A 15,883-nucleotide genomic window follows, 5' to 3' on the forward strand; every position below is an offset into this window, starting at 1 on the left:
CTCTATTACTCTGTGTGCTATGCTGTAGCACACTGTTGTCCAGTAGAAATATAATGTGAGCCACATAAATAATTTAACGATTTCTAGTAGCCACATTAAAAATATAAAAAGAAACAGGTGAACTTAATTTTAACATGTTTTATTTAACCCAGTATATCCAGAGTATTATTTCAACGTAAGATATAAAAAATCAATATGGAATTCATAGAGATAGGAAGTGTAATAGAGCTTACCAGGGGCTGGGGGAGGAAGAAATGGGAAGTTATTGTACAACAGGTACAGAATTTGTTTGAGATGATGAAGCAGTTCTAGAAATGGATAGTGGTGACGGTTGCACAACATTGCAAATGCAGTTATGCCACTGGTACACTTAAAAATGGTTAAAATGATAAATTTTGTGTTATGTATATTTTATTACAATTTAAAAAGTTCACTGTAATTAGATCAATGAAGGAAATTACCAGTAAGATATTTTTACATTTTTTTAATGAGTAAATCTTCAAAATTCGGTATTTTACACTTACAGTGCATCATAAATTTGCTTGAACTTTTTCACTTGTACCACTTTGGGCCTTTTGTATCCTTGCATGTGCTGTTCTCTTTGCCTAGAGGGCCCTTTCTCTGCCTTGTGCACCTGGAGAAAGTTTGCTCATTTTTTAATGTCAGCATCTATCTCGGAGGTCATCTCTCTGAGCAAGTGTTTCTGTTAATAACCCCCTTCCCCCTTTGCCATTCCTGTAGTTGTGTGTGCTTCTGTTACTGGTATTATCTCAGTGGATTGGAGCTTATTCAGTACACGTATTTCTCCTTTTCTGAATTCTGCATTTTTGAAAGCAGATTATGCCTTTTCACCCTTTTTACCCAGGGTCTAGTACAATGTCTGGTTTATTGAAACTGCAACATAATGTTTGCTGAGTGAATCTCTCCGCTGGAAAAAACTCACACAAAATTTCTCCATATAAAAATGAATTAAATTAAGTATTTTGAATATTGCCAAGAATTCCCTCATGTGGAGGTACCTCATGTACTCTTTCAATTTCCCCATGAGGCCTTCCTTTTTCACACATGAGAAAGAATAAATCAGGAACCTGACTCTATGCCTGGGAACTGCAGGTCTGAGGGAGTCCTTCTCAATGGAAGCAAATCAGTAATACTGTTTTTAAAAAACGTTTCTACTTTAATGTAACCTCACTTTAGTATTATGAAATGTGGAGATAGTGTGAAATGCAAAAATAAATTTGAAAAATCAATTAATAAGAACACATGCTAGAAGATGTTATTTTCTTTGAAAATAGAAACTCACTTTTTTATACAAAAACATGTTTAAGTTGGGAGGGAAGGCACAGTCAAGATGCAAACTGGTCTCAAAGGATAAAGTGTTTGGCTAAAATAAACAAGAGGAGGGGGAGAGTGTATAGCTCAGTAGTAGAGTGTGTGTTTAGCATGTACAAGGTCCTGGGTTCGACCCCCAGTACCTCCATTAAAAAAGTTAAAAACAAAAACATATGAAATACAGAAGAAAGAAATGTAAAATTCTGGACTTAACTGCAAAATATAAATTACAAATATATAAAATGGGGAACTCAATTTGATTTCAGTGAATTCTAATTTACCACAAACTTTATATGACTTATCAGTGTGCTTCTACCATTAAAAAAAACATATCATTTCATATAACATTGATAAAATATAGGGTCCTGACACTGGGAAGTGATAGAACCTATGTAGTCGATGCCAATTAGACCGTTTGTCAAGTATTGAACACAGACCTGTGTGCCACATTTTAAGAGATACATTGACAAGTTTGGAGCCGTTCAGAAGGATCTAGCCACAGTGATGAATGTCTATAAACTAGGTCACACAGGAAGACTGGTTAGGTTAAGTAGAATGTCCTAAGGGGAGTCAAAAGAGCTGTCTTCACATGTTCACAAGATCTCAGGAAGGAATAAACACTTTTATCTTTTCAGAGGCCAGAATGAGCATCAAATAGAGCACTTTCTATGGTAGGGAGTTTTTACAGAATGCAAGGACTTTTCAACAAAAACTGCCTGTTAAGGGAGTGAACTCTATTCCCAGAAGTATACAGGTAGAGACTGGGTCATGATCTGTCAGGATTACCATGGCAGGAAATCTTGAATTGTGTGGGCGCTGAATTTGACTCCTAAATTCTACTCTACAATTCTTTGATTTCCTTTAATAGCAGTTGTATGGCTTATAAAACCCCAATAGTAGTCATAGCTAGCATTTATTGAACCGTAATGTGCAAGCCAATATGCTAAGTGAAATATTTTGATCATCTTACTTAAGTCTCCCAGGCAGAAAACATGCAGGGCTCCCATGGAAGATCAGTCCCTAGAAGAATGCTCATAAACAAATCAAAACAAAACAAAAATGTGGTATTTTTCCCATTTTAACGATGAGGAAACCGAGGCTTAGAGAAGTTCAGTAAATTGCCCAAATGTATATGGCTAGCAAGTGGCAGAGGCTGGATTTGAACCGAGGATATTTGACTCTAAGGCTCATATTGTTATCCTCTACCTTATGCCACTCTGAACGTTTCAACATATTTGTTCAATTCATTAAAATGCGATTTATTTCAGGAATATGATCATATGTCTTGTGTTAAGTGGGATATTACCTATCTCTAAAAAGCACCACTAAAAACTTATAATTTCTAATTATGAATATATACATACTCAGATAGAATTTGAAAAATCAAAACTATTTTTCCCTTCAGAAACAGACTCAGACTTAGTAGCAATCTTATGGTTACTGTGGAAAGAGGGTGGGAGGGGATAAATTTGGGAGCTTGATATTTGCAAATGTTAGCCACTGTATATAAAAATAGATTTTTTAAAAAAAGTTTCTTTTGTAAAGCACAGGGAACTATGCTCAATATCTTGTAATAAACCTTTAATAAAAAATATGAAAAGGAATATATGTATATATGTGCAAGACTGGGACATTGTGCTGTACACCAGAAATTGATACACTGTGATTGACTGTACTTCAATTAAAAAAAAAAAACCCTACTACCCTTCAGTAACACTGTTACCAGTTTGATGTTCAATTATTTTATACGATTTTTAAAAAAGAATGGCAGATCCTTTCAGTCACTGGAGATGATGAGGCATTGAAAACTTTGGATCCCAGAGCAAGTCCTTAGCGAGCTGTGCTAGTCTATTCAGGCTGCTGTAATAGAGCCACAGACTGAGTGGCTTATGGGCAGCAGAAATTAATTTCTCCTGGTTCTGGAGGCTGGGAAGTCTGAGATCAGATTGCTAGCATGGCTGGGTCCTGATGAGAACTCTATTCCAGGCTGCAGACTGCCAGCAATTTCTTATTGTATCCTCATGTGGCAGAGATCGGAGAGAAGCAAGCTCTCTCGTGACTTTTTAAGAGCACTAATCTCATTCATGAGAGCTCCACCCTCTTGACCTCATGTGAACCTAATTACCTCCCAAAGGTCCCACTTCCTAATACCATCACATTAGGGGTTAGGGTTTCTGCATGAATTTTAGAGGGAAGCAGACATTCAGTCTATTTTTTTTTTTAAAGAGTTTAGAAAAGTTGAATAGGTACGCTGCTATAGGCAACAGTGGGCCACACAGCCAAGTGGTGCCTGCATGAGCCCAGACATTCAGTCTATAGCAGATTTGATTATTCTCATGCCTGGGTCAGTATTAAACCATACTGCTTCTTTATAGTATCAAGGCTCAATAAGGGAAAAAAATTTTTTTGTTTCATATGAATAGATAGAATTTTGTAATTTGATGATTGGATTAGAGACATTTATCATAAAATGTTAACATATAATACCTTGAATTGAGTTTTATTCATTAAATAAATATTTATTTTTATCAACTCTGTGCTCATTGTTGGGAATATGTATATATAAATGAAGAAGCCAGTTAAGTGATGAAGGAGCTAGTAAAGTTCCCTCTTTTCATGGGGTTTAAATTCTAGTGGGAAAGATACACAATGAATGAACCAGCAGTCATTTCATTCATCAATATGGCTAACAGGAGAAAAATCAGAACTATCCTTGAATCTTGACATTTGCATACACCTGTGTAACCCAAACCTCCATCAAGAATTGAACTTTACCACAATTCCAGAAATTTCCCTTATGCCTGAAATGCTCTTCCTCAGAATTTGGCATGACTGGCTCCTTTTTGTCATTCAGAGCTCAGCTTAAATGTCTCTTCCCTGTACTCACCTCTCCCAGAGGCAACTATTGTTCAGATTTTTTTTCTACCATAGATTAGTTTTAGCTGTTCTAGAACTTTATAGAAATAGAGCTATACAATATCTCTTTTGTGTCTGGCTTCTTTCACTTGGCATAAGGTAATATGAGATTCATCCATGTTGTATGTATCAGTGATTCATCTTTTTTTATTGCTGATTAGCATTCCATTGTGTGGATGTACCACTTGGGCCGTTTCCAATTTGGGGCAGTTATGAATAAAGCTGTTATGAATATTCTTTTTCAAGTCTTTTTGTGGATAGATTTAATTTATCCAGTTTGGGACTCAGAGGGTGTACCAAATCAGACTTCCTTCATTTTCCAAATGTTCATTATCTGGAAATAGAGTTTCTCAATCCATCCTCCATGTCTCTACTCATATTTTCTACCCCTTTATCTCTGTGCTGCGTTCTATGTGACATCCTCAGATTTATCCTCAATTCAGTAACAGTCTCTCTCTGCATATATCTGATCTACTGTTTAACCTGTCTATTGAGTATTGAGTTTTTAAAAATTTTTAACAAATATTTTTCACGTCTAGAAATTCTACTTTTTGTTGTCTCCTGTTCCTGTTTTAAATTTTATTTTCCTTAATTTCCCTGAGTGTTAAAGTCTCTTTCAGATCTTAGGCATGGATATTTTTGTTTGCTGGCTCTGTGAACTATTTTTATTGGCTTTAAGGGCTTTGGTTTTGTTTTGATTTGTTTATGAGCATTCTTTTAGGGACTGATCTTCCGTGAGAGTCCTGCATGTTTCCTGCTTGGTAGAAATATACCACTGTGTGGTGAAACAGTTTTATGATCAACTTCGCCTTATTCCAACAGATCTCACCAATTCTAAGCATTTTAAATTGAGTTTCCTGGCTGAGGGTTTCCTTTTGTGAGGGTAATGTGAACTGGGGCCCTGTATCAGTCCAGAGTGCAGGTTTGAGGGTCTGTCCTCTCATGAGGGATCCTGTTCATACTCTTTTAAAAATTATTATTGAATGAAAGAGTCTTTACATTTGATAGTGTTTTACAATTTTCAGAAGTTTCGTGCACATGATTTCATATAATCTCATGATAACCCCCTTTCTCCCTCATCCATTTTGCCCTTCCCCCTTCCCTTTCCCACTGGTAAGCACTCGCTTGTTTTCTAGATCTGTGAGTCTGCTTCTTTTTTGTTATACTCACTAGTTTGTTGTATTTGTTGTTGTTGTTGTATTTTTTTAGATTCCACCATGTAAATGATATCATACAGTATTTGTCCTTTTTTGTCTGACTTATTTAACTTGTATTTTTTTTCCTTGTAATTGATTACTGGTTTCATAATGTTTTGGTTAGAAAAGGTACTTGTTATGACTTTAATTTTCTTAAATTCACTGGGGCTGGTTCTGTGGCCTAGCATGTGATTTATCCTGGAGAATGTCCCATGTGCACTTGAAAAGAATGTATATTCTGCTGCCTTCAGATGGAATGCTTTCTATATAATAAATTAAGTCCATCTGGTCTAACGTGTCCTTGAAGACAAGTGTTTCCTTACTGATTTTGTATCTGAATGATCTGTCCATTGATGTAAATGGGGTATTAAAGTCCTCTACTATTATTTTGTTATAGTCAATTTTTCCCTTTATGTTAACAGTTGCCATATACATTGAGGTGCTCCTAAGTTGGGTGCACAATACATTTACAACTGTTACATCTTCTTGGATTGATCCCTTGAACATTATGTAGTGTCCTTTATTGTCTCTTGTACAGTTTTTATTTTAAAGTCTGTTTTGCTTCATATAAGTATTGCTACTCCAACTTTCTTTTGATTTCCACTTGCACAGAATACCTTTTCCCATCCTCTCAGTTTCAATGTTTGTGTCTCTAGGTCTGAAGTGAGTCTTTTTTAGGCAGCAAATAAACTGGTCTTGTTTCTTTTTTGTATCCATTCAGCCAGTCTGTGTCTTTTCATTGAAGCATTTAGTCTATTTATATGTAAGGTAATTATCAATATGTATGTTCTTATTACCATTTTATTAATTGTTTTGGATTTGTTTTTGTAGGTCTTGCCCCCAGCCCTTTTTCTTTTGCTCTCTTCTCTGTGATTTGATGGCTATCTTTAGTGTTATGTTTATATTCCTTTGTGTGTGTGTGTGTGTATGTATGTGTCTATTATAGATATTTGATTTGCAGTTACCATGAGGTTTGGGTATAGCAGTCTGCATACATACATGATTGTTTTAAGTTGCTGATCTCTTAATTTCAAATGCATTTTAAAAACACTGCATTTGTACTCTTCTCCCCTCATGATTACTGCTTTTGATACCGTATTTTACATCTAATTGTTCTGTGTATCCCTTAACTGCTTATTGTAGAGATAGATGATTTTGCTACTTTTGTCCTTTAACCTCCCTACTAGCTTTGCATGTGGCTGATATTCTACCTTTATTGTGTGTTTGCCTTTACCAGTGAGCTTTTTCATTTCATAATGTTCTTGTTTCCAGTGTGGCCTTTTCTTTTTCTACCTAGAGAAGTTTAACATTTGTTGTAAAGCTGGTTTGACAGAGCTGAATTCTTTTAGCTTTTGGTTGTCTGTAAAGCTTTTGATTTCTCCATCAAATCTGAAGGAGACCCTTGATGGGAAGAGTATTCTTGGTTGTAGTTTTTCCTCTTTCATCACTTTGAATATATAATATCACTTCTTTCTGGCCTGTAGAATTTCTGCTGATAGATAAGCTGATAGCCTTATGGGAGTTCCATTATGTGTTATTTGTTGCTTTTCTCTTGCTGCTTTTAATATTCTCTCTTTGTTTTAATTACAGTGTGTTTTAATTATAATGTGTCTTGGTGTGTTCCTCTTGAGGTTAATCTTGTATGGGACTCTGCACTTCCTGGGCTTGTGTGACTCTTTCCTTTCCCAGGCTAGGGAAGTTTTCAGCTATTATGTCTTCAAATATTTTCTTAGGCCCTTTCTCTTTCCCTTCTTCTGGGACTCCTATAGTGTGAATATTAGTGCACTTGATGTTGTCCCAGAGGTCTCTTAAATTGTCCTTATTTCTTTTTATTCTTTTTTTTTCTATTCAGTGGCAGTGATTTCCACTATTCTGTCTCCAGGTCACTGATTCATTCCTCTGTGTCATTTAGTTTATTATTGATTCCTTCTAGTGTATTTTTCATTTCAGTTATTGCATTTTTCATCTCTGTTTGATTATTCTTTATATTTTCTAACTCTTTATTAAAAACTTCTAACTTCTTGCCCTGTGCATCCATTCTTCTCCCAAGCTCTTTGATCATCTTTACGATCTGGGTAGTGCAGAGCCCAAAATATTTTTATTTGGCTGGCACAGTGTTTCAAAAACTGTGAATTTGTTGCTGGCACTTAAAAATGGTGATGTTTTACAAAAACTCAGATATTTGACTTCTCTTGAATAATCAAGATAATCTGACCACACTGGGCCTTCTTCCCAAACAGGATCAACAGCTTGTGTTGAATGTTTGCTGTCTCATGTTTTCTCTCCATTATTGAGGCCAAGGCCAGTACTATTTCCATTCATTTTCAATTTACTGTTACATTTTTACTGTTGTTTTTAAAATAGTACAGAAATAGTAGTATATACCTATTTTTCTGTCAAAAACAGGAGATAGATGGGGAAAAAACCACCTTGTAAGTATCAGTGAAAAAAAGTAATCAATCGATCTAAGAAAGAAATGGAAAATTTTATAAGAGCTAAATTTTGAGGATTACAACCTGGGAAGAGCATGTCAGGAAGCTCTGAGAACTGTTCCACTGTTTGGAAGTCAAGGGCTGTACAGCAAATGATGTATTATTGACAGTTTACATAATCCAGATGTAAGCACCATGTGTTTCCTTATGAGATCAAGAAGGAATGTTATCTTTAAAGAGTTGTCTTGTTGATGCTAGAACATTGCTCTTTAGGGTTGAGCATGTATTTCTGCTGATGGGGAAGGTTTGGTTGATGCATAATGGAGATACACAATGCACAGTGGGGGAGAGAGGCCAAAGAGCGGAGAAATTTTTTTGTTTAATCTTTTCTTGACTTGCCATAAAATATGAATTTTATTTCACAGAAGAAAAATGGGAAAGAGGGTATTTTGTGATAGAGGAAGACAGTTCCTACGTATTTAATAGGATGTCTGTGTCAGTTTTCTCTTGCACTTGGCTTTCTTCACTTATTTATGTTATCCTGTTTTGACCCTGTGGACATTTCAATTTGCAACCTCTTTCTAAACATCTTGGGTCTCTCTCTAAGTCCTGTTCTTTTCTTTTTCTTTTCTAACTCCGTCTTTCCTTTTGTACTGCTCTAGCATACCCTCAGTAACTGACTCTGTTTCTATGGAGAACTACTGAGACTTCTGGAGGAACAGAAAAATCCATGTTTACTCAAGCCTGTTTGTTCCATCCCCTACCACCCATACCTTCTAGAAAAGTGAAAAGAAAAAAAAAACTTCCCACCAACTTGCTGATGATAAGAATTTTTTTTTTTTTAACTTAAGAGCAGAAGTTTCCATTTGACTGTTGGAGATTGAGGGTTTAAAGTGCCAACAGCCTGAGGCATGTATGTTAACTAAAATTTACTCACAATACGTCAGCAAGTGGAAGTGAGAGTCTAGTTTATTCTGTTTTGATTGATATGATTTTATAGGATTAAGAGAGCCCTGGACAACTAGTAGAGGGCAGGAAGGGGATGTTTCTCGGGTGAGAATGGAGATGGAGTACAGGATGTACAAAAGGGAAAAAAATTTTAAATATCATTGTGTTAAGTGGAAATTTGTAACAATTTTTTAAATTTGTGGGCACATGGATTGAAATTGGAACTTTTTCGGGGAAAACTTGTTTTCACGTAGCTTTAAATTTTGTATGTAAATGTATTGTTACCATTTGTTTTGCAGATTGTGGGATTAGTGATATGCTTTCCTAAATAGCAGAAAAGTTGAAGATGTCTAAACATTTAGTGGCTTTGACAGTGACCACCCTTCTTGGGGTGGCTGTCGGGGGGTTTGTCCTGTGGAAAGGCATCCAGCGTCGGAGGAGTAAAACGAACCGTGGGACCCGGGAGCAGCCGCCGCCGCCGCCGCCTCCGCCTCCGCCTCCGCCGCAGAAAGTGCCAGGCAGGAGAGAGCTGCCCGCCCCAGAAGAGGACCAGTCGCGCTCCAGTGCCCCCAGAGCCTCCTGGGAGGAGAGGATCCTCCAAGCAAAGGTGGTGACTGTGTCTCAGGAGGCAGAGTGGGATCAAATCGAGCCCTTGCTTAGGAATGAGTTAGAGGATTTCCCAGTCCTTGGAATCGACTGTGAGTGGGTAAGTTAAAAGCAAAAATAAAACAAATCAGTCTTTTCCGTTCTTCCAGCTAGGAACCTTGAATAGTCAAATAGAGAATAAGAATAAAGGAAAATTAGCTTGTTCTCAACTTACTTGTAAATAAATTTGAGCAGAAGGGGAAGCGGCTTCTCTTCTCGGGATAGGGGAGTGCTTATCGTCATGGATTCTGGAGTCAGACCTGTATGAGTTCCTTTTCACCACTTATCATTCTGTGAACTTGTCTTGGACAAGCTACTTAGCCTCTTTGAGCCTCAGCATACTTATCTGTAATAGGGATGTAATAGACTCCACCACCCAGGGCTTTTTTAAGGATTCAAATAGATGATCCCTATGTAGGCTTCAGCACAATTTTAACATATAGTGAGTGCTCATTAAATATTAGCTACTGTTAATATTTTTAGTAGTGTTTTCATAAGGAGAAGATAGTTAAGGAAGTCTATTTAAGGGGAATTATTACATGAATTAGAATTTTAAAAGATAATAGTTAAAATGTAAGACATTGTTTACTCCATGCCAGGTACTGTGCTCGGTTTTGTGGGGGTTTTTTTTGTATTATCTCATTTAATTTTGACAATAATTCTCTGTAGGAAGATACTATTATCTTCACTTTACAGCTAGGAAACCATAAAAAAGTTTAAGTTACTTGCCCAAGGCTATGAAGTTAGTAACTAGCTTTTGAGTTGGTCTTAAACATCTGATTAATTTTTCTAATAGCCGTTCCTTTGGGAGTGTTGTCACATAGTTGTGATGAGGATATGGTACACCTATTCTTCTGTCATTCTGATTCACAGAGTGAACTTTAATCTCCTTGAAACAGAAGTTACTACAAAAATATAAATAAATCATAGTTATCATCTCTTATTAAACAGAATAATACCTTGCCAAGATTCTCTGATATATATCATCTGGGTATCTGGAGTTCAGTCAAGAGCCAGGAAGTGTCATGGAAAGAGGCCCTGAGCAGAATAGCTGCCACAAAATCAGATCACAGGTTGGTAGGAGGGATTATCAGATGCCAATACAATGATGACCAAGAAGAGAACATGTGACAGTGTGGGAAAAGTTTAGTAGTCACACAAGGCCTTCTATAGCTCCTGAGGGTGTTTCTTTATATCAGCAAGAGTAGTGGTTTATACCAATGACCTTGGGCCATCAGGAAAGGATAGGGAATTTTTAATCTGTTGTGTATATGAATTATATCATTTTCGATATATTAACATGTTTCTATATCATTCTAGAAATATTTACACCAACAGCAGTAGAAGAAAACACAGTAAACAGTGAGCTTTGGTAGATTATGAAAGTTCACATTTGCCAAATACCCTGATTATTCCAACTAAACGAAGTATAACTACAGCAAAAACAGAGTGGTCTGAAGTGAATAGTAACAGCAATTGATTTAATAATATATTTGATTACTGTAGCAGAGGCACGGATAAGTTAAAGTGGCAAATAATCCAAAACTCACTTTGTTTTGGCTTTTGAGTGTTCTGAACTTACACTGATGCCACATCTCCCTTCAGGTGTGATTGTATTTCTCTGATTGCTGCCACAGAAAAACTGTTCCATCCATCCTTGTTCTCTTCATTTTTCCATTTGTTTCCCTTTCTCTTTCATTCACTTTTGTGTAAGTACTTGTTTAGTTACTGTTTTTGTTCTTCTTTTATTTAGTCAGTATTTGTTTAGATTTACCCAAGTGTTTACCTTTTTCTTTGCTTACCTTTCCTTATATCTCAGAACATTCTGGCATCATTCCCTCTCTTTTTTAAAGGCTTCTTGTGTTTATTTGTTTGTTTGTTTGTTTGTTTAGTGGAGATACTGGGGATTGAACCCAGGACATTGTGCGTGCTAATAAGCATGTGCTGTACCACTGAGCTATATCCCTCCCTACTTGGCATCATTCTCTTTAAGATGATCCTTGAGAAGTTCTCTTCTTGTGGACTCAGTACTAAACTTAATCAGTATTGTTTTGGAAGTGTCTTTATTTTGCTTTTGATCTTGGAAGATTTAAAAAATTTTTTAAAATTTGCATTCTTTTTTATTGAAGTATAGTCAGTTTACAACGTTGTATCAATTTCTGGTGTACAGCATGTTTAAGTTATACATATACATACATATTCATTTTCATATTCTTTTTCATTATAGGTTACTACAAGATATTGAATATAGTTCCTTGTGCTATACAGTATAAACTTGTTGTTCATCTATTTCACATGTAGTAGTTAGTATCTGCAAATCTCAAACTCCCAGTTTATCCCCTGTACCCCCTGGTAACCATAAATTTGTTCTCTGTGTCTGTGAGTCTGTTTTTGTTTTGTAAATTAAGTTCATTTGTGTCTTTTTTTTTTTTGGATTCCACATATAAGCAATATCATATGATATTTTTCCTTCTCTTATCTGGCTTAGAATGATGATCTCCAGGTCCATCCATGTTGCTGCAAATGGTATTTTATTCTTTTTATGGCTGAGTAGTATTCCATTGAATGTATGTACCACATTTTCTTTATCCATTCATCTGTCAGTTGACACTTAGATTGTTTTCATGTCTTGGCTATTGTAAATTTTGCCGCTATGAACATTGGGGTGCATGTATCTTTTCAAATTACAGTTTTCTCTGGGTATATGCCCAGGAGTGGGATTGCTGGATCATTTAAGTCTATTTTTAGTTTTTTAAGGAACCTCCATACTATCCTCCATAGTGACTGTACCAGTTTACATTCCCACCAATTGTTTAAGAGGGTTCCTTTTTCTCCACACCCTCTCCAGCATTTATTATTTGTAGGCTTTTTAATGATAGCCATTCTGACTGTTGTGAGGTGATACCTCATTGTAGTTTTAATTTGCACCTCTCTAATAATTAACGATGTTGAGCATCTTTTCATGTGCCTGCTGGCCATCTGGATGTCTTTGGAGAGATGTCTATTTAGGTCTTCTGCCCATTTTTGGTTGGGTTGCTTGTAGTATTTTTTTATATTAAGCTATATGAGCTTTTTGTATATTTTGGAATTTAGTCTCTTGTTGGTTGCATCATTTGCAAATATTTTCTCCTGTTCTGTAGGCTGTCTTTTCGTTTTGTTGATGGTATCCTTAGCTGTGCAGAAGCTTTTAAATTTAATTAGATTCCATTTGTTTATGCTTTTATTTCCATTACTCTAAGAGCTGGTTCAAAAAACATATTGCTGCAATTTATGTCAAAGAGTATTCTGCCTGTGTTTTCCTCTACGAGTTTTATAGTACCCAGTCTTATATTTAGATCTTTAATCCATTTTGAGTTTATTTTTGTATATAGTGTTAGAGAATGTTCTTATTTCATTCGTTTACAGGTAGCTGTCCAGTTTTCTCAGCACCACTTATTAAAGCGACTGTCTTTTTTCCATTGTATATTTTTGCCTCCTCTGTCATAGATTAATTGACCATAAGTGGGTGGGTTTATTTCCGGATGTCCTATCCTATTCCATTGATCTATGTGTCTGTTTTTGAACTTTAAAAGTTCATTTCTTGAGGACTCATAGATAGTAAACTTAATCATTCTTGTTTTGAAAGCGTCTTTATTTTGCCTTTGATCTTGGAAGATATTTTTACTGGAGATACAATTCCAGTTTAGCAATTTATCATCATTTTCAAGATTGCATCCCATTTTCTTCTGGCTTCCATTGTTGCACTGAAAATAACTGTCAGTCTAAATATTGGTTCTTTATAGGTAATCTAATTTTTTGTAACTCCTTTTAAGATCTTCTCTTTGAGTTGGTGGTTCTGAAGTTTCACTATGATAAGACTAGGTGTTGTCTTCTCTCTGTATTCCTGCTTGGGATTCAGAGAGATATCTGGATGTAAGGATAGATATCTTAAATCAATTTTTAATTCTCTTCGAAGATTGCCTTTACCCTGTTTATCCTCCTCCTTCTCCTCCTCCCCTTCCTCTTCTTCCACCTTTTTCACCTCCTTCTTTCTTGTTGGAACTTGATCAGCTGTGCTCTGAACTTTTTATGCTCCCTTACATGGTTTGTACTCCTTTAATGCCTAACATCTTTGTCTCCCTGGATTCATTCTGCACAATTTCTTCAGGTCTCTTTTATACTTCCCTTTTTCTTTCTTTAGTTCTGTCTAATCTGCTATTTAACTTGCCCCTTGAGTCTTTTTTTTTATCTTTCTTGTGAAATAAAACACATGAAGAAAAGTGCCTGAAACGAAAATAAACAGCTAAATGATTTCCCAAAGAAAATATCTATGTCACTAGGAACTAGGTCAAGAAACAGAATTTGCTAGAACCCCAGAAGCTCTCCTTGTGACCCCTAGTAATCATTGTCTCCCTCCTCCCCTCTAAGAGTTACCATTATCTTGATTTTATGGTATTTACTTTCTTGTTTTTCTTTATACTTTTGCTACTCAAGCATGCATCTCTAGGCACTGTAATTGACTTTTGTCTGTTTTTTAAAATTTAATGTAAATGAAGCTATCAAGTATGTATTTTGTGTCTGGCTTCTTTTGTTCAGTATTATGTTTGTGAGATTTACCCATGTTGTGACTGTGATTCACTGCCATGTAGTAGCCTGTTATGTAAATACATCAAGATTTATTCATCCGTTTTAATATTGATAGATATTTGGGTTGTTTACAGGTTGGGACTCTTACAAAGAATGCTGCAATGAACAAATGCATTTATTATTATTAGGTATATGTATCTGTGAGTGGCGTCCTGGATCATAGAATTTGTATCTATATCTTTAACTTTTATAGATATGCCAAATTGTTTTCCAAGGTGGTTTTAACTAGTTTATTCTCTCATCAGTAGTATATGAATGTACCCATTGTTTCAGTTGTTTTCAGAAGTGGTTCTACTAATTTAACCTCTCACCAAGACTATGAAAATTGCCTTTGTCTTATAACCCCGTCAGCGTTTGGTACTGTCAGATTTTAAAATTTTAGCCATTCTAATGGATGTATAATAATATTTCATTGCAGTTTTAAATTTGCATGTCCCTGATTAGTAATGAGATTGAGCATCTTTTAGTATTTAATTGATCATTTAGATATCTTGTTTTATGGAGTACCTGTTTAAGTCTCCTACCTCTTTTTCTATTGAGTTGTCTATTTTTTACTGATTTATTGGAGTTCTTTATATATTCTAGATATGAACCCTTTGTAAGTTAAATGCATTGTAAATGTCTTCCCCCATTCTGTGGATTGCCTTTACATTCTTTTAATGTTATCTCTTGATGATCAGATTTATATAGTGCTGTTTAACAAGTCTTACCCTGCCCCTAGTCATGAAGATACTCTCCTGTGTTATTTTCTTGGAGTTTTGTGGCTTTAACCTTGCATATTTAGATTTACAATTCACCTGGAATTGATTTTGTGTGTGTGTGTGTGTGTTTGTGTGTGTATGTGTGTATGATGTGAGATGGAAATGAGTTTTATTTCCCTCCATATGCATATCCAACTGTCCTAGCACCATTGATTGAAAAGATAAACCTCTCCTCACTGTTCTGCAATGCCAATTTACTATAAAACAAATATCTATATATAAGTAAATCTAGACTCTCTAATAATCTATTTTTCTGTTCTTCCACCAGTGATCACAAACTGTCTTAGTTACAGTTGCTTTATAATAACTTTTGATACCTGCAACACCAAGGCTTTCTATCTTGTTCTTTTCCCAGAATGTCTTGGATAGTCTTGGTCCTTTGCATTTCCTTATACATTTTGGATCAGCTTTTTGGGTTCTACAAAAAAAAATTCTTGATAGTGTGATTGAGATTGCATTGAATCAATGGATCAATTGGTGGGGAATTGACTTCTTTTAGTACTGAGTTTTCTAAGAATATTTAATTAGATCTTTAATTTCTCTTTATATGTATTTATAGTTTTATGTAATTTAGAAAATTGTATTATAAATGAAACCTTTAAAAATTTGTGTTTCTGGTATATAGAAATGCAGTTTAAAGATATATTTCTCTTGTATTAAAGAACATAATAAACTCACTTATTAATTCTAATTACTTGTAGAATTACTGCTAATTCCTTTTGGATTTCTGTGTAAACTATTATATCAGTGAAGTTATTATTTTATTTCTTTCTGGTCCTTACACATTGTGTTTCTTTTCTTGCCTCATTGTACTGGCTAGGGTCACAGTATAGTGTTCAGTAGAAGTGGTGATAGTAGGCATCCTTGACGACAGCTTTCTACATTTTTGTATTATTATTTTTTTACATTTTTTTATTGAGTTATAGTCATTTTACAATGTTGTGTCAAATTCCAGTGTAGAGCACAATTTTTCAGTTATACATGAACATACACATATTCATTGTCACATTTTTTTTCACTGTGAGCT

At 35.4% G+C, this 15,883-nt stretch overlaps 1 protein-coding gene across 3 annotated transcripts in view; it reads left to right on the forward strand.

The window, feature by feature from the left end:
• Positions 1–15,883, forward strand: part of EXD2 (exonuclease 3'-5' domain containing 2) — a 69,244-nt gene that overhangs the window by 27,478 nt on the left and 25,883 nt on the right. For all 3 annotated transcript variants that reach the window (XM_031679164.2, XM_031679163.2, XM_006206933.4), the window contains exon 2: positions 9,124–9,530. In XM_031679164.2, coding sequence (XP_031535024.2) covers positions 9,171–9,530 — 360 coding nt within the window. In that variant the 5' untranslated portion in view covers positions 9,124–9,170. The remainder of the gene's footprint in view (positions 1–9,123; positions 9,531–15,883) is intronic.

Source organism: Vicugna pacos, chromosome 6 (assembly GCF_048564905.1).
Source record: "Vicugna pacos chromosome 6, VicPac4, whole genome shotgun sequence".
NCBI classification, from domain to species: domain Eukaryota; kingdom Metazoa; phylum Chordata; class Mammalia; order Artiodactyla; family Camelidae; genus Vicugna; species Vicugna pacos.